This window comes from Sarcophilus harrisii, chromosome 1, assembly GCF_902635505.1.
Source record: "Sarcophilus harrisii chromosome 1, mSarHar1.11, whole genome shotgun sequence".
Taxonomy (NCBI): Eukaryota; Metazoa; Chordata; class Mammalia; order Dasyuromorphia; family Dasyuridae; genus Sarcophilus; species Sarcophilus harrisii.
Window position 1 is genome coordinate 606,524,264 of NC_045426.1, and position 19,973 is coordinate 606,544,236.

Consider the following 19,973-nt stretch of genomic DNA (forward strand, 5'->3'; position numbering starts at 1 on the left):
CATTCCTCTGTGATGATACTTAGTAGAAATCTGTTTAACATGTTCCAACTAGTCTATTACTAAAAATACTTGGGTTTCTTCTACCCCAAATATAATATCACAAGGCAAATCTAGGAGATTTTTTCATCTCTCAACAGAAAACAAACAAATAAATATACAAAAACCCCAAAACAAATGAAGTTCTAGGCCAAAGGGAAGTAAAGTTAATATTTTGGCCTGCCAATCTCATGTAGTATGGTTAAATTTCATAGTTTATGAAGTTATCTATCTTGTCCCAAATTTTAAATTCCTTTAAAAAATTAATAAGACAGCAGCTAGATAGCACAGTGGATAGAGCACCAGCCCTGCAATCAGGAAGACTTGAGTTCAAATACCTGAGTTCAGATACTTAACACCTACTAGCTATGTGACCCTAGGCAAATCACTTAACCCAAATTGCCTAAAAATTAGTAAAACACTTCTATTTCCAGTGAAAAGTAATTCTTGTCACATCTCCAAGGTAGAGTCATAATTTTTTTCAGCCAATTTTTAATTTGAAAAGTTTTGTAAACTGAGGTTAGTAAAAAAAAAAAAAAAAAAAAAAGTAATATAGAAAGTTTTCTTGTAATTATTTTTGATGGTAGGCAAATGCTATTTTTTCCCCATCAGAAGTCAATGAGTAAAATATGATAAAAGAAGCCAAATCCTGAGTAATTAAAAGGACTCATTTTTGTCCTAGAGAAGGGTAATGAAATCTAATCTTCTCCTCTGAGCAAAGACAGAAGTTTACAGGTGTAGATCTCTGCATACACTGACAGATATGGATGGTCATTGTGTTACTTGGTTTTACATAACTTTTTTTTTCTTACAAGAAAAAGTTTAAATGCTATTGGATGAAGGTGTTGTGTCTCATCTGGATAGAACTGGAGAGGTGGGTAGCATGGTTTTGTGGATAGACTAGAGTCTAAACAGAATCAGGAAGAATTGGCTTTAAATCCTGCCTTAGACACTGACTAACTATATGGCCTTGCTCTGGATTTCAGTTCCTTTATCCTTTATAAGAAGAAATTGGCTTTAATGTACTCTATCTTCCAGCTCTAAATTTGTGATTCTACGATGGCAGAAAAATATTCATCAATAAAACATATTTTTTTAAAAAGGCAATATTCTCCAACTCAAACAAAATACATATGATCATTGGCTTTAAAGGCTAAGGTACTGTTGAAATCCTGGGAGTTATTTTCACAGTTTTTGAGAAGGAATTTAACAACCTTTTCATTAGACCACTAAAAAAAATCATTTAGTGTTTCTGTTGCAGATCTAGTTTTCCTGTCTAGAAAGTGGCAAAGGGGAATTGCAACAAGTCCAGTTATCATGTAGCATTTTAATAGGTATTTTCCCCATAATCCTTTGCTTTGAACACAGAATTATCATTGATCTGTTTTTGCTGAAATATTGACGAAATTGCTTTTACTTTTTAGCTTAAGTCCTAATGGATTCAGTCTTCTTGGATCTGAGAGCTAGAGTCTATAGACCATCTTGTCCAAACACCTCATAAAGACCAGTCCCTAAAATAATGCAATGTTTTATTTTTTTATTCTTTACTTTCACATGGACTTGAATTCTTCACTTGTATTTTTGCTATCAAACCTAAAACTTTTTTTTAAAGAAAGTTTTTGCTTCTTGTAAACATGTTATTTCAAATCCACAAGTTATCTTTCATTGTTAGATTAAATTTTATATATTAGAAAGACTCTTGTTAGTGACTGTTATTTAATTTTATATTTCCAGGTCTTGCTTTAAATTACATTTTTGAAAATAGTTTTAAACCAGAAGCAGGAGCAAGAATTGGAGTATCCAAAATTGGCATCTTAATCACGGATGGAAAGTCTCAAGATGATATTATCCCCCCATCAAGAACTCTACGTGATTCTGGAGTTGAACTCTTTGCAATTGGTGAGTAGTGCCTTCTTGCTTTATTTTAATAGTAGTCAATAGGCAGAAAATCATCTTTTTTTTTCCCTGTGGACATAGTGAAATGATTATTAGATTCAACTCTGAAGATCTGGGTTTCTTTTTTTCTTCTCCCAATTTGCTGTGTATGTGCCTGTTCATCACTTACTTTTATTTTATCTCAATTTCCCTACCTGTAAAAAATAGATAATAACAGCCTCACATACCTCACAAAGTCAATGGGAGGACAAGATGAGATCAAGTGAAAGTATTTGGAAAACCATCCAATGATGTACAAATGTGGATATTGATTTTAATCATCTTTTGATCTTTTAGATCTTTTATGTTGCTTATATAAATCTTGTGGATAGAGTGCCAGTAAGACCTGAGTTCCAATACAGCCTCAGACATGTACTAGCTATATAACTCTGGATAAATCATTTAACCTCTATTTCCTCAAATTATAATACCCATCTCACAAAGTGTTATGAGGATCAAAGATGATAATAATATAGCTAACATTCATAAAGTGCTTACTAGATTTCAAGCACTGTGTGAGGTACTTTACAATTATTATCTCATTTGATCCTCACAACAATCCTGGGAAGTGGGTGCTATTGTTATCCCCATTCAGAGATGAGAAAAGTGAGGTAAATAGAGGTTAAGTGATTTCCCATATTTATACAACTAGTGAGTTTTTGTGGCTAGATTGGAATTCAGGTTTTTCTCACTCTAAATCTGGCTCTCTATCCACTGTACTACCTAGCTACTGTATACAATATTTGTAATGTACTTTGCAAATCTTAAAATACTATGTAAATTCTAGCTATTCCTACTATAATGATTATGATTATGAATGTAATGTCTACATATTGCCTATTTGCTGATACAGATATTTGGGAGAAAATCAGAAAAAAAAATTTCCAAATGTAGCTAGACAGTCCTGTAGAGACTCCAAAGAAAAGATTGGTCCACTTAATGTGAGGGATAGGAAACCATGCCTTAAGAATACTGATTGAATATTTAACATGTATTGGACTACCTGATATTTAGGGGAGAGAGTGGGAGAAGGAGGGGATAATTTGGAACAGAAGTCTTTGCAAGGGTCAATGTTGAAAAATTATCTGTGTGTATGTTTTGTAAATAAAAGGCTTTAATAAAAATGAAAATTTAAAAAAAGAATATTGGTTGAAGAACAGCTTTGAAAATAACATGTTGAATTTATTATATTTTTTGAGAGAGAAGCAAACTTTACATGATGCAGATTCACAATTGTGAGTGAAATCTCCATTTTCCATTCTGTTTATCTGCTTTGGTATTTCTTAAATTCAAAGTATTTTTTTTAAATGTCAAAAAGAATTGTTTGAAAGAACTTGGAAAAAATACAGTATATCAACATATTTTTAAAAATTAAGAAAAGAACTGAGGATTTTTAGCCTGTTGGAGAGAAGATGGGGGGAGGGGAAGGAGTTTTCTTTAACTGTATGGAATTCATATACAAAAGGGATTAGATTTGTTGGTCCCAATGAACTAGTGAATCCAAGTAACAGAGGCAAATTTTGGATGGATTTAAAAAGAAAAAAAATTTCTAGCAATTAAAACTGTCCAGAAGAAAAATGGGGATCCTTGGGAGGTAATGCTTCTCCCACACTATTGGAGGTCTTCAGGCAGATGATGAATTGTCTGGGATGCCACGCAGGGGATTCCTGTTCAGATCCCATTTAGAACAGATGAGCTTGACGGTCCCAGTCATCTGAGTTTTTATGATTCTGTGACTGTTTATAGAGAACATAGTCTATGGAGAGGTAGCAGTATTGTTTTCTATTAGAGGGAAACCATATTTTATTAAGTATCATTCTTGTAAAAGAATCTATGTGTGGCAAGAGTCAGGATAACTGCCAACCCTTTTGAGGCTATTGCATTCCCATGACTGATTATGCTTATAAAAATTCCTTGCTAGTGAGGAGGGCTCTAGATTTAAAGATTTTCACTGAAAAAAAAAAAAAAAAAACCATGTCCCAGTTAGCAACCAACTAGACACTGAAATATTGTGAAGCATCCTTCAAGGCTGTTTCAGAAGCCTACACAATTCATCATTACTTCTCTCATTGTAGAGGCAGTGTGGAACAGTGAATAGAATGCAAGAAAATAACGGTTTAGATTCTGTCTTATTTATTGTATGACCAGGGGCAAGAAATTTGAGCATTGAAGTCTTCCTCTATAAAATAGAGAGAAATGACCTTTCAGGTTTGTTGTGAGGATGAAATGTAATGTTTGCAAATGACAGTTGTTTTTACTAAGAACATTTTAAATAAAAAAGAACAAAAAAGAACACTTTAATCACTTAGATTTTTGTCTACATTATTAAGAGATGATGTTACTAAATCTATGGTTGATCCTTAATAAAAGGCTTTTCTTTTTAATTGAATTGAAATAAAGACGTTTTCCTTTGAATTCGTAGACCTTGAGGGATGTAGCCTTTAATCAGACCCTGCCTACTCAAACCTCCTTGTCAGAACAAACTGCTTGGTTATTACCAGGAATTATTTAGGTGACTCAATGGATAGACCACTAGACCTAGAGTCAAGAAGACTCCTTTTGTGAGTTCAAATCAGACTTCAGACACTCACCAGCTGTTAAGTGACTATGGGCAAGTCATTTAACCCTATCTGTCTTAGTTTCCTCATCTGTAAAATGAGTTGCAGAAGGAAATAGTAAATCATGGCAGTACCTTTGCCAAGAAACCCCCCCCCCCCCAAAGCTCATGAAGAGTCAAACATGACCATAAAAATGGTTAAAACAATCTACTGCAAAGGGCTTTATATATCAGTATATATATATATATATATATATATATATATATATATATATATATACCGTGGGATTCCTTTCCCATTATACTGATTTTTCTAGTCTTTCCTATTACTTCCTCTGGATAATTTATGATTTTTTAATATCAGATCAATATCTTGTCCTGATTGATTAATCATTTAACCAATACATAATGATTAAGTATCTGCAATGTGCCCAGTCCTGTTCTAGATGCTCTAAGGGAAACAGAAGAAACTTAAAATATTATTGCTGCATTCAAAGAGCTTTCAATTTATCTAAGAAGACAGAGCTATTAGAAACATAACAATTTCAGAAATTACAGGTTCCATTTTATAGTATGGAATGTGAAGTTCTGGTAGGGAGATTTGAATAGTCAGAGCCTGAATAAAGGCCACATCTCTCAAAGTCTACAAATCCAAAAGAAAACAACTACATTTCAATCCAATTAAAAAACCTCTCTCTCTCCCTCCTTCTCTCTTCTGCCCTCCCTGCCTTTCTCCCTCCTTCCCTCTCCCCACTTAGTCACACACACACACACACACACACACACACACACCCCTTACTTTCTTTCAAAGTTGTACAGAGACCAGCTTAAGACTCCCTGGTCTAGACCACTGGTTCTTTGTTGGCAATGACAACCCTTATTCCTCTCCATTTTCATCTAGTCACCCACTCCTCAAGCCAAAATATATTGTATAAATGGAAAGGAAGAGTGATAAATAAGGTGGGAAATGTAGGTGTTGTCAGATTGTGTAGGGCCTTGAATGCAAAATCATAGAACCTCAGTGTTAGATGGGAACTTAGAGGTCATCTCTGACCTATAGCTGCATAGGCAATACCTCCAGGGCTTAGTACATTGCACCTGGCACATAGTAAATGCTTTATAAATGTTTATTCACTCTGACAGACTGAACAGGCATTCTCTCCAGATTCATCTGTGACATATACTTCTGCTTAAATACTTCCACTAAAGGAAACCCATTATTCTCCTTTTTGCAATAGCTAAGGATCTGGAAGGGCATAAAGTGCTTAAGGATGGGAACTATTTTGTTTTTTGGCCTTTTTATGCTCAGCATCCAGCACAAATGCTAGCACATGGCAGATGCTTAGTAAAAAATTACTTAAGTGCTTGCTTTGGCAGCACATATACTAAAATAAAAAATACTTGTTGAATTTAATTACTAAGGATTTAGAGGTATAAGTGATCTTAGTGGTCCCATAGTCCAATCCTCCAATTTTTCAGATGAGAAAACTTGTTTCAGCTTTATTTTATAGGTAATAGGGAGTCAGTGCAGCATTTTGAGCAGAGGAGTACAAATATGTACACAAGAAACATTAATCTGACAAGGCAGCAAAGTATAGTTTATATGAGGGAAAGAATGACTATTTTGTAATAATTAAAAAGAGCAGCAATGAGAGCCTGTACCAGCTTGTGGTGATGGTTCTAGAGAGGAAAAAAGAACCGAGAGAGGTAGAATTCACAAGACTTGATATCTATTCCATTTGTGACCTATGACAAATGACTTCACTTTCTGATCCTGTTTCCTCATTTGGGAAAAGGTAGAGACCATATTGGATAATTTCTAAAATTTCTTTTCAGCAACAAAATTATGTGATATTGATTGGAGTCAGGTAAAGGGTCCAATAGATAGAGCACTGGATCTGGAGCCTTAAAGACTCATCTTCATGCATCTAAGTCCTTTTTTAGCTGTGTGACCCTGTTTGCCTCAGTTTCCTCCTTTGTCAAATAAGGTAGAGAAGGAAATGGAAAACCACTTCAGTATCTTTATCAAGAAAATGCCAAATGGGATGATGAAGAGTTGGGCTAAGCATTCTGTTTATAGGTGAAAGCAATGAAAATAGGTAAGAAAAAAATAAGAATGTTGTGCAGTTTGGGGACTGATAGAACTTTTGGGGTTTGTATCAAGCTATAATGTTACTCAATCTCTGTAAAACTACGATTTTCTCCATTATTTTCTGTATATTTTACTCCCTTTGTAAAGTGAGGGACATGGAGTAAGTGTTTCTAAAATCCCTTCTAGAACTAAATCCTATAATCTGATAATCCTATTATGATCTAACTATAGCCTTATAGATATAAAGCCATATAATATTCAGTATTTTACATTAGACTTGGTTTGAAAAGAGAAAGCCTTCAACAAACTTTAGGATGTGGTTATTATGTACCTCAAAGTTCCTTTAAGTTTTCATCAGAGCTTTTGAAACTGGTATTTTCTGTACTAAGCTCACTGTTTGCATATGTATCCATGTAATGGAATAATTAAAGCTAAAGTGTGCATGTGTGTGTGTACAGACATATATTCACATATATGGAGAATATTAATTATTGTTAATAATTGTGTATTTTAGAGGTTAATGTTGAAATGCCTATAGGCAAGAAATACCTTAGGAATTGTTCTTGGTTTTTCTAGTCTTTTATGCAATTAAGGAAATTCCCACAGAAGGGTTAAATCAATAAAGGTGCAATGAATATATTTTCCATCTCTTCTCTAACTTTATTTTTAAAATGTATCTTTTCTTCCTACTTATAGCTGAGAATAGAAATTAGTCATGTGTAGTTTGAAATTTCTAGTTAAATATTGCCTTTTTATAGTCGCTGCTCATTTCATAATCATGTTGAGCAAGCTATTGTTGTAAATATACTAAAAGTATTGTTATTTTGTATGTTGGGAAGTAGTTTCTTTCTTTCTTTCTCATATCTATTTCCTTTGATTTTTCTCCTTAAGATCTGTGACACAAAAAAAACTCTTATTTAATAAAACCTTTCTAAGAGACCTTAGGAATAAGTCTCCCTTTCCCAGTTCCCCAAAGTTCAGGAGAAATGAGTAATAACTCTCAACTAACGTTAGATAATCTCAGCCCATCTGCCTGCTTTAATTTGGTTCCCAGAGGAACGCCTGGTCAATTTATATTGGAAAACAAAAGCACTGAATTCCTAAGTTTTCTATCTAGTGAATTAGTAAAATGCTGAATAATGCAGCTACTGTACATGTTTTACAAGTTAGACAAAATGACCCCAGGCATACTTCAAGGAAAGTAAAATTTAGACTTAGAAAATTGAGAATTTACTTCATAAGCTAGTTGATTTCAAGCTGGTTGTTGTCCTTCATTCTCAAAGAGGACTGAATGATATCTTTATGTTGTAATCGAGTTACCATGTGTCTGAATATGGCTGATCAGATCAATACAAACTCAGAATGCTCTGCCATGGGTTGGACACAAGTATCCATATGAACATTTGAAGTAGATTCTCTAACTTTGCACAACTCTAGTTTCTTTCAAGCAAAAAGGGAACTGAAAAGCCACCTACTTCTCTCTCCTCGTATTAGAGATGAGAACACTGAAGATGAGTTCAAATGATCTGATCAAAGTCATAATGCAATAAGGGATGGATCTAGAATTAAAATTTGTATCTTTTTTGTCTGCCTGACAAGATAGAAGAGGTTAGGATCACTCCAATGTACTCCTTTTGTTGCTATTTAAGCATTTTTCAGTATGTGAGACTATTTGTGACCCCTTTTGGAAAGTTTTCTTGGCAAAGATACTGGATCTTCTCAAGATCATTTTATAGATGAGGAAACTGAGACAAATGAGTTTCAATGACTTTCGCATGGTCACACAACTGGGATGGGCAGGCTTTTCTACCAGGGTACAAAATTAATCTTGGAAAACAATTAGAATCATTATCAATCATTCAGGAGTCTGCCCTGTCCCAGGTACTTTATTAATGACTGATGATAGATGATACAATAAAAATCAAAAATCAGTCCATACTCTCAAGATGATCTTATAGATTACTATAATTTTATTCATTTTAATTACTGGTTGGGTTAAATCAAGCCTAGTGATTCTGCTGCATGAGGCTTGAAATTTTATGATACTGATTTTTCTGATTTTTCTCTTCAATGCAAGGTGTGAAAAATGCAGATGTAGCTGAACTCCAGGAGATTGCTTCAGAACCTGATAGTACTCATGTCTATAATGTAGCAGAGTTTGACCTGATGCACACAGTTGTGGAAGGCCTGACAAAGACAGTTTGCGCCAGAGTTGAAGAACAAGAAAAGGAAATCAAAGGTATAAAAAATAGAGCCCCTTTTTTTTTTTTAAAGAAAAGGCTATTATTAATTTTGAACCACAAGTTCAAAATCAAATATCAAATTTTGCAAGTAGACATCCCTTTTGTTGGATTTCCTAAGGGAGACCTATGCTTCCCACCTTTCAATTAAAGCAATCAAGCATTTATAAAGTGCCTACCATAAGCCAGTCAGTGACTACACAAAGACAAAAATGAAATATTGACTGACTTCAAGGAGTATGTTATGTCCTGTAAAAATGAAAATATAAAAAACAAGAGTAGAAAAAAACACATTTTGGCTGTTTTAACTTCTACATTTTTTTACTGATACTAGTTGTAGTGAATTGACAGAAGGCTTTTTAGTGCTCCTAGGATTTCCTAGCATTGCCAGTAAACATGTTTTCTGTTTTTTAGAGATGTTGGCAAGATTAAAAAACCCATATGATCTTTTCCCCTAACTGGTCCTATTACTGATCTAAGAGAAAACTTGGAGATGAAGTATGGGTCATCTCAATACCTATCTCTTCTATTTCTCCTTCTCTGAAATTCCAGTTGATGGAGCATATTAATTTGGAGCCAGTCTCTTAGGAACCCTAAGTTTAGAAGAGTTAATTATCCATCCAGAGGGTAGCCATTCTATATGAAAGCACTAATTCTGCTCACACTTTGCAAAGTCATCAATTATGCTATATTTCAATAGACTGTAAGGTGCTTTAGGGCTGGGACTGTTTGTGTTTATCTTTTAGTCTCTACCTTATAGAACAGTACTCGGCATAAAGTACGTATTTAGTAAGTGTTATTGAATTTCATTGAATCTAGGTAGATAGTCCCAAAATGACTTGGGATTTGAAGGTTATAAGTCATAGAAGTTTAGCCTGCTATCTTGGGATTACAGAAATCTGACCAAATACCAGATACTGGTATTACTGAAAGACTCAATATTTTTTTTTTATCATGGTTAGAGGGTTCTTAAATCAATCCTCAAAAACATCACTTGCATATTTCATTGTTCCCCTAGCTAGACTCCATTTTTGCTGTCCCTTTGTCCTATGAATGCTTTCAGAAGGTTTAGTTTAAAAATTTTGTGATGTTCTTATCTTATACTTCTGTAGCAATTAAAAAGTCCAGATTTTTAGTAAAAGACAGATTCCCAAATTTCAATGTGAATTCAGTTAACATCACAGCAAGGAGAAATCAGTATTGAGAGACTGATCTTTGAAATGTTCTTTGTAAGTAAAACATGATCATCTGAGTAAATTTTGGTTAACTGGGAAATGGTGAATGCAGAAACAACCTTTAGCATTGGAACAACCTCAATAATTCATAGAAAAATAAATACAATAAAGCAATTGAAACAATAAGTCAAATCTTGGTCATGGAAGATGAATGATGAAATATACTTTCCTTGGCATAAAAGTTGAGGGACTATTGGTGAGTAATATTGTTTATGCTATCTGATGCGGTTAATTTCAGTTGGTTTTGTATAATTTTTGTTGTTGTTGTTATAAGGAAGAGCTCTAGGGAAACAGGGAATGTTAAGAACTAATTGTGGTATAAAACATGATCAGTGCCAGGGAAGTTTAAAAAAAAAAGAAAAAGAAAAATTGCTCATACCTAACTTGTATTTTCTCATAGTATGGTCAATACAATTTAGCATTAACCATGTGTCAAGCACTGTCTAAGTGCTGGGAATATAGCACAGTACCGGGCTCATAGTAGATACTTAAAAATGCTGGTTGACTTTGTTTTTCTAAAAGAAGTCTATTATCAACAGTTGTGTCTCATTAGAACTATTATTAATTTTGCCTTGATTCAGCAGAACTATAGGAAATGTTCATTTTGAGGATATTGTTTCTTTTCAATGTTCCTTCCATTTAGGCTCACTTGTGACTGACATTGGAGCTCCTACAGATTTAATCACTTCTGAAGTCACTGCCAGAAGCTTTAGGGTTACCTGGACTCCTGCCCCAGGAAAAGTGGAAAAATATAGAGTTGTTTATTATCCTACAAGAGGTGGAAAACCAGAGGAGGTAATGAGGGTGACATTTCTTAACTGAAGGTTTTGAATCTATATCTAGCAGACAAATGTCCAGTTAGGATGAATTCCCCAGTGGGAATCTATCTAAGAAAGATGATAATGAGGAAGATTAGATATCAGGGTTTGGAGTTCAGAATCTTTTCTCTTATGCAATTCCAGACATTGATGCTCTTTTTGCCATGTGAGTAGACCAGTAAAGGAAAACATCACTTCCATGTAAATGTGGGAACTAACTACACTCAACTAACTAGTGAAAAGGCAAAGAGATTTCATTCTTCTAGATTATAGCCCCTATCAGGGCAAATGCTGATATTTTTCTTTCTTTTAGTCTCACCACCAGGGCTGAGCACATTGCCTGACATATAATAAATTTTTAAAACATATCTGTTGACTGGTTGCCCAATTTGTATCAACCAATTACTTTTTTTCTTTTTTTAGTAGCTTTTTTCTTCCCAAATACATGTAAAGATAGTTTTCAACATTCACTTTCGTAAAACAAAATATCCCAGATTTTTCTCCCTTCTTCCTCCCTTTCTCCTTCCTTAGACAGCAAGCAAATCAATAGAAGTTAAACATGTACAATTCTCCTAAACATTATTTTCATATTCATAATACTGAATAAGAAAAGTCAAATTAAAAGGGAAAAAACATGATAAAGAAAAAAATAAGCAAACAAAGAAGAAAAAGGTGAAAATATTGTGCTTTGTTATTTTCTCTTTGGATGTGGATGGCTCTTTCTATTACAAGTCTATTAGAATAGCTTTAAATTACCTCATTGTTGAAAAGACCTAAGTCCCTCACAGCTGATCATTTATCATCAGTTCATGTAAATCTTTCCCAGATTTTCTGAAATAAGCTTGCTTGTCTTTAGAACAATAATATTCTATTACATTCATACATCATAACTTATTCAGTCATTTCTCAACTGATAGGTATCCACTCGATTTCCCATTCCTTGCCACTACAAAAAAGGGCTGCTACAAACATTTTTGCACAATATTTGTTTTCTCCTTTTTAATGATTTCTTTGGGATACAGATCCAATAGAGACACTGCTGGATCAAAGAGTATGTACAATTTTTTAGCTCCTTGTGCATATCAATCAATCAATCAACTAACAAACATTTATTAAGCACTCATAGCATGCCAGGAATTGTGCTAGGTCTCTTGAGATACAAAACTGAGAGAGCCCCTGCTTTCAAGTTTTCATTCTACTAGTATATATACTAATTATGTCTACTTATTTGGTACCTAATGCAAATCTTTTGTACAGAGCAGCTACTTAAGAAGGTGATTAATAAATGTTTATCATCTCTATTTTGAACTACTTATTATTTAGATGTTTTTATCAATAGAACAAATTTGTCTTCACTTAGCTGTGGGGCAACCAGGTGGCTCAGTGGGCAAAGTGCTGGGCTAGAAATTAGGAAGATTAATTTTCCTGAATTCAAATCCACCCTCAGACACTTATTACCTGTGTGATCCTGGGCAAATTATTTAACACTCCTCCTTCCCCAACCTACTCAGTTCTTCATCTATAAAATACACTGGAGAAGGAAATGGCAAACTGATTAATTAAGACACTAAATCTTGCCAAAAAACAAACACTAACCAATTAAGAAGTGAAAAGTTAAAGGGAAATCCTAAAGTTGCTTAGCAATTAGCTGGTGTGTGTGTGTGTGTGTGTGTGTGTGTGTGTTTTCTCTCCAAGTCAACCCATTCCTATCACAGCATAGCACTAATCATCACCTAATTGCATCAGTTAGACAACCCTCTAAAACTGCTCATTACAACTACTTTGAGCTCCCTGCCTTTGCTAAAAAATATCTTTGCCTTTAGAACATTTTAATTACTTAGTTCACTAAAAGTCTATTCAATTGCCGTCTCATGCATGGAGATGCCTTTACATTCTCAAAGGATATGCTGGATAAGTGAAGATATTGGCTATCCACCAAGTTAGAAAGTCTTGGAATAAAGGCCTAAAGTTGGACCATTTCTCTGTTCCCCTCAGAGACCAGCTTAGTCTATTTCAGACAGGCTTATTCCCAGAGTAGCTAGAAATGAATGTTTTAACCAGGGCATTTCTTAAAGATCATCAACTACTGGCATAGGAGTTGTGATCTTTTTGGTACCCAGAGGGTCCCTTCTGGTGAAATCATAGATCATTCCAACTCCTTCATTTTATAGATGAGAAAACTGAAGTCTAAAGCCCAAGCCTAAGCCACACAGATACCAAATGATACAACTGTGATTTGTATTCAGGTCCTCTGACAAGATGTCTTTACACTCTTTCCAAAGTTCAACCATGAGGTGTAATTAATCAGTCATCCTTTTTTAAACTTTAGAACTAAAGTAGAATCCTAGTCTTTTTTGAGTTTACTTTCTACTTTGGGAGAGGTTCTTTGAGGTTTTCTCCCTTAATGAAATGAGTGCTCCAATTTATGTGGCCACATAGTCTGTCTGTATCAAAAGCTTAGAATTCCCTGGACAGGACAGGAGTGTGATGCAGAAGCAGCTGGGCTCCAGATTCTCTAAGGCTTGGCAAAGAAGGGATAGTCCATATACTGCCAGTTCATTGCATGCTCCTAGCTTCCTATTCACAATTCAAAGATATGTCAAAGAATCTGGTTATTTTAAAAATAAGTCTCCCTTTCCTTTTGTTCTAGCCTCTAACTGACCTCAGCATGTTTTACAATTCTCCATTTTTATGACAGGATTTTATGAGCTGATTTTTTTTCCCTACGTGTCAGATAAGCAGAATGTAGTTTTTAAATCATTAAGATATCATAAAATGAAAGCATTTAAAAATATTTTATCTCTTTTATTCAAGAAATAAGTTCCTAAAAGACTTGACCAAGCTGTACAGTGCGAAATGTACATTTACAATTGAATGAAAATGATTTGTTTTATCATTTGGTTTGTGAGTTGTATAAACACTGCTCAGCAAAATTAATGTGTCCCTCAGGGAATGTGTGTGTCAGTTTGTGCCACAATTCAAGAAGACCAGAATGTCAGGGTGGTAGAGATATGTGGCAGATAGAATAAAACATCTAAGGACATTGTCTTTCTTCATATTTTGTAGCTGTTTGCATTCACTCCTGTGGGTGACATCAGACTGATGTCAACTTCTGGTGACATTTTAAAATATATTCATTTCTTATCTCATTTTTTGAACTCTTCTACAAACAGGTGGTAGTTGATGGAACTGAATCAACCGCAGTGCTGAAGGGCTTGATGTCTTTAACGGAGTATCAGATAGCAGTTTTTGCAATATATAGTACCACTGCAAGCGAAGGACTTCGGGGAACTGAGATGACACGTATGTATCCCAGCTCTATTCTGTACAGTATTTTCTAATCTAGAGCTCTATGTAGCTTGATTCAATTGAGCCTTTGCTGATGTTGTTGCCCATGTCTGAAATGCCTGTCTTTCTTGCTTGAAATCCTTAACTTAAAGCTACAATAATAATTGTTAGTATTTCAATAAAACTTTACATATTATCTCATTGAATCTCACAATTCTGTAAGATAGATACTATTATTATTATCCTAATTCTGCAGATAGGAAAACTGAAACTAAGGGAAATTAATTGCCCAGATATGGTTTTATCCTTGGCTAGAGTTAGTGACTTAATTACCAAGTTCAATAATTCAATTCAGCAATCATTTCTGCTTTGGCCAGAAACCATGAGAGGGTCTTCCTCTCCGAGATTCATTCATTCATTTATTTAGATTTTTACTTTTGAACTAGATAAAAAAGGAGATTCTTTGTCTCATTTGCTACCCTAGCCTTAATCACTGAACAGGTGTAGTCTCAGTCAAATTGAGACCTGTGGAAGACCTTAGCTTAAAAGCCTCCCATTTCATCCAAGGCCATGTCCAGTCATTTTAATCTATATCTGGCCACTGAATCCATATGGCTCTGGAGGAGAAAGTGAGGAGGTGACCTTGTACAGCTCTCCCTAACTTAAATCAACTTCACTTGCATGAATGGCATGAATCACCTTTCTGATGTCATGGTCTTCTTTGAGAATAAAGGACAGGCAATAACACCAATTCAATTCAGTAAGAATTTATTATGCTGCTATGTCACAAGGGCAAGTAGGTGTTTTAATGGATAAAGCACTATGTTTGGAGACAGAAAGACCAGAATTCAAATTTGACCTCAGACACCTACTAGCCATGTGACTCTTGGCAAGTCAATTAACCCCTGACTTCATAAAACTGGAAAAGAAAACATTCTAGTATCTTTGCCAAAAAAAACAAAAACAAAACCCAGAAATCCATGGATAGTTGGTCCACAGGGTCATAAAGGTTCAGATAATGAACAACAATGAGGCAGGCTTTATAGAAAAGTTAAAGACACCTTTGTCCAGATCATGTACAATATTTGGGGTAGAATTTGAACTCAGGACTTTTTTTTTTTTTTTTTTTTTTTGCTTTAGATAATTTTATTACTGAAAATAGCTAAATCATACACAGTTGGTCATAGTGCATTTTTGCTTTTCTGTGTACAACATTCTCCTGGTTCTCCTCACTTCTATGTGTATCAGTTCATGTAAATCTTCCTAAGATTTTCTGAAAACATCCTGTTTATCATTTCTTATGGCATAAGAGTGTTCCAGCATAATCGTGTTCCACAATTTGTTACCGGGACATTTTTATTAACTTCTCTGTCTTAGAAAAGATTCATTGAATTGTTTCCCCCCCCCCTTTTTATTAAAGCTTTTTATTTTCAAAATATATGCATGGATAATTTTTCAACATTGACCTTTGTAAAACCTTGTATTCCAAAATTTCTCATCATTTCTCCCATCCATTCCCCTAGATGGCAAGTAATCCAATATATGTTAAACATGTCAAAAATATGTTAAATCCAATATATGTTAAACATGTTAAAATATATGTTAAATCCAACATGTTGTATATATATTTATACAATTATCTTGCTGCACAAGAAAAATCAGATCAAAAAGGAAAAAAATGAGAAAGAAAACAAAATGCAAGCAAACAACAACAGAAAGAGTGAAAATGTTATGTTGTAATCTACACTTAGTTCCCATAGTCCTCTCTTTGGGTGTAGATGACTCTCTTTATCACAAGCCTCAATATTTCATTGTTGAAAAGAGCAACGTCTATCAACATTAGTTTTCATGTAATTTTGTTGTTGCCACGTACAATGATCTCTGAACTTAGGACTTTTTGACTCCATGTACATCTTAGCTACCTCCACTAAGGTGCCACGTCCTACAGAAAAACTTTAATAATCTTATTTTTTTAGGACTCTCCAGCCCTTAGCAAAGTATCTGAAACATAGTGGGGACTTAATAGATACTTGCTGACTTGTTGATTTTCTTGTTCCTTACCTTATATTCGAAATGTTGTATCCTTTTCTGACTCCATTAGAATATAAATTCTACAAAGCAAGCCCCTTACCTTTTGTTCAGTCCTTTTTGTATTTCCAGCCTCCCAGAGATAGAATGGGGTAGGGCAAAAGTGTCATACTTGCAACCTGCTGGTTATTTGTAACCACAGAGATGACAACCAGATTAAAATGTAATTGGGAAATGTTTAACAAAATAAACAAAACCACAATGTTAATTTGTGGTTTTTTGAGTCAATATACTGCCCATGAGAGTTTGATAACTCTGGTGTAGTGGACATGCCTGGTTTCAGTCAAGGAGATCTGAATTCAAAGTTATGCTCTTGATACATACCAATTGTGTGACCCTGGTCAAGTCACTGAACCTAGGGGTGCCCTAGACAACTCTTTAAAATTCTAAGTGACTGAAAAATTGCAGAGCTACATCGTGAATGTCATTTTGCAAACTGGAAGTTTGCTACAGCAATGAAGTCACAAGTCTGGAACAACAACAACAACAACAAAAACTCCTCAGTGCTTTTTGGAGTGAATTAAATTGAATTTGCTCTTCAGTCACAGCAATAATCACATAATTCAGGCTATTCACTGGAAGGTCAAATACTGAAACTGAAGCTTAAATATTTTTGCCACATAATGAGAAGACAGAATTCATTGGAAAAGCCCCTGATGATAAGAAAGTTTGAAGGCAAAAGGAAAAAGAGCAGAAGATGAGATAAATAGATGGTGTTATGGAAACAATGATCATGAGCTTGGACAGACTTTGAGAGATAGTGGAGGATAGAGGGACACAACTATATAACTAAATAACAACAACTCATTGCTGGTCAGACCCTAACTGGCTTAATATATTTAGTTAGGGGCACCAGATTTGAAAAAGACCATTGACTAATCAGAGCATGTCCAAAATAACATGAGCAGAAAAGTGGGAGGCCTAAAAGCATTTCATATGAGGAGGAGTTGTAGGAACTTTAGATGTTTAGCTTGAAGGAAGGATTACCAGGAAAATGCTTGACAGATGTCTTCAAATATTTGAAGGGCTGCCATCCAAAAAGGCAGGTTTGTTCAGTGTTACACTCCAGAGGCCAGAACAAGAAGTTACACACGCAAAAAAAGAAAAAAAACCCAAAATCCAAATATATTTTAGCTTTACTGAAGGAAAAACTTCCCAGTAATTAGGAGCTGTTGATGCAGAGTGACAATAGAATGGAATAAGCAGTCTCTCAATGCAGTGAGCTCTCTTATCTGCAAGAGTATTCAATTTGTTATTCAGTTATTGAATTCAATAATTTAATTCAATTATTAGTCAATCAGTAAACATTTATTAAGTGCCTACTGTATTCTAGGCACTTAACTAAATTCTTGCAATGAGAAGAGAGAGAGAGGAGAGAGAAAGAGAGGAGAGAGAGAGAGAGAGAAAGAGAGAGAGAGAGAGAGAGCAGTTTCTATTCTCAAGGAGCTTGCTGTTTACTCAAGATCATCTCTCTAGGATATTGTGCAGAGCTTCTTAACCTTTTCTACTCTTGACCTCTTTTTGTCCAAGAAATTTCTATATAACATGAATTTAAGGTATATGAAATAGATATACAAATTAAACATTAACTGGTAATAAATCATAATTTTGTGACCTCCATATTCAATTATGAGACCCCATTTGGAGTTGTGACCCATAGTTTAAGAAGCTGAAGTTTTGAGGATATTCCTTTACCAGGTGGGAGAGATTGACTTATATGATTTTCAGGGTTTTTGCCAACTTTAAACTTCCCAATCACAACTCTGTTTTTTGTCTACATGTAAAGTTAGGGTTATCAGGAACAAAATTTTGAAGTTTGTCACAAAAGTCTAGATGGCAAAATGGATAGAGCACTGGTCCTGGAGAACTAGAGTTCAAATCCAGCTTCAGACATTTAGTAGGTATGTGATACTGGGCGAGCCACTTAAATCTATTGATCCCATTTTTTTCATCTGTAAAATGATGTTGAGAACTGGCAAACCACTCCAGTATTTTTGCCAAGAAAACTCCAAATGGTTGGGGCAGCTAGGTGATGCAGTGAATAGAGCACCAGCCTTGAAGTCAGGAAGACCTGAGTTCAAATCTGGCCTCAGAACTTAACGCTTTCTAGCTGTGTGACCCTGGGCAAATTACTTAATCCCAATTGCCTCATAAAAAGAAAGAAAGAAAGAAAGAAAGAAAGAAAGAAAGAAAGAAAGAAAGGAAAGAAAGAGAAAGAAAAAAGGAAAGAAGGAAAGAAAGAAAGAGAAAAGAAAGAAAGAAAAGAAAGAAAGAAAGAAGAAAACCCAAATAGAATCAAGAATTGTACATGACTGAATACAATTAAATGTCACCACCAATCCTGGCTCAATGTCCTCTTCGCCTTCTTTTATAATTTCCTTCGTTAGCTATCCTACTCTTCTCCATTTATCCAAGGCATCCCACTATAAGCTCACTATTTATACTTGCCCTCCCAGACCTGGTTCTAAAACTATATCTTCCTTGTCCAAAATTTCCCCTTGGTTTCATTCTTTGAGAAAGACATTCCCATCCATTTTGTCTGAAAAAAAATATGAGTAGCTAATTTGTGTTAATGTTAATGTGTTGGTAGCTTATAATAGATAAATACTTATCCTCCTAGAGATGCTTGTATATAGCTCAGTAATACTCCATCCATAGCTCTCCAGCAGTATCTAGCACAGTCTAAAGACCTGTAATTTCTGAATTAAAAACTCAGTGGGGCACAAAGACACCGTGTTACTCTTTTGCTTAATTGTGGATACAATGAAGCAATGACTATCAGGATGGTAGAATTTCAGACATCAATAGACTGGGAGGAGCCATAGTTGGTAGAGAGAGAGAAAATATTGCAGACACTCCTCAGATCTTAGCACAAGATCCTAGATCAGATCTTGAAGGCATCTTAGGGATGATTGAGCCAAATCTCCTGAAGAAACGGTGGCCTAGAGAAGTTAAAGTTACTGACTCAGGCTTGCACAGTTACTAAGTGTCTGAGAGGGATTCAAATCTAGAGTTTCTTAAGGCGAACTAGCACAGCTGTCCACTGTACCAAGCTGCCATGTAGAAGATTGTCTATTCCAGGTGAATGGGCAACTATATCTAGTCTAAAAGATAGTACACACCCTCTTCAATAAGTTCTTGGATAAAAATGTGTATAAATGTCAATGTCTGTGTTGAATAGATATATATCTGCGCACTTTCATACTGTAATAGGGAATTGTTGGTAATGGGAAGAGAATAGAGTGCTTAATTGAAACAATATGGAAGATGACAGTAGAAGTAATGTAATTTCCTTAAGTGGGAGTTCTGCCAGGAATAAAGGCCCAACATTTGCCTCTCCTGACTCTCTAGACATATTTTAAAACATTTTTCAGGAACATATGAAATTAAATCCTGGGCCTACAGTTTCCATTTTTTTTTCCAAAAAAGGAATATATATTATCATACTTGAGTTTTGGTTTACATATGATTCATTCAGCACCTGTCTGAATTTTCTCTGAGATTCCCTAACCAAATCTCAGCACTCCAGATTGATATATACTGGAAGTATCTCTTAGTATAAATCTGTAAATATGTTCCTTTTTCACCTAATGTATGAATTTTCTCTTTCTGTTCATTGAGAAAATGTGATATCTTAATTTATTACCTGTTTCCTTCAAAAGTCAGTCTAAACATATGGTTTTA

At 34.8% G+C, this 19,973-nt stretch overlaps 1 protein-coding gene across 2 annotated transcripts in view; it reads left to right on the forward strand.

Annotated features, from left to right (window-relative positions):
* Nucleotides 1–19,973, forward strand: part of COL14A1 (collagen type XIV alpha 1 chain) — a 249,753-nt gene that overhangs the window by 64,384 nt on the left and 165,396 nt on the right. For both annotated transcript variants that reach the window (XM_031947145.1, XM_031947146.1), the window contains exons 8-11: nucleotides 1,771–1,935; nucleotides 8,698–8,859; nucleotides 10,739–10,890; nucleotides 14,087–14,216. In XM_031947145.1, coding sequence (XP_031803005.1) covers nucleotides 1,771–1,935; nucleotides 8,698–8,859; nucleotides 10,739–10,890; nucleotides 14,087–14,216 — 609 coding nt within the window. The remainder of the gene's footprint in view (nucleotides 1–1,770; nucleotides 1,936–8,697; nucleotides 8,860–10,738; nucleotides 10,891–14,086; nucleotides 14,217–19,973) is intronic.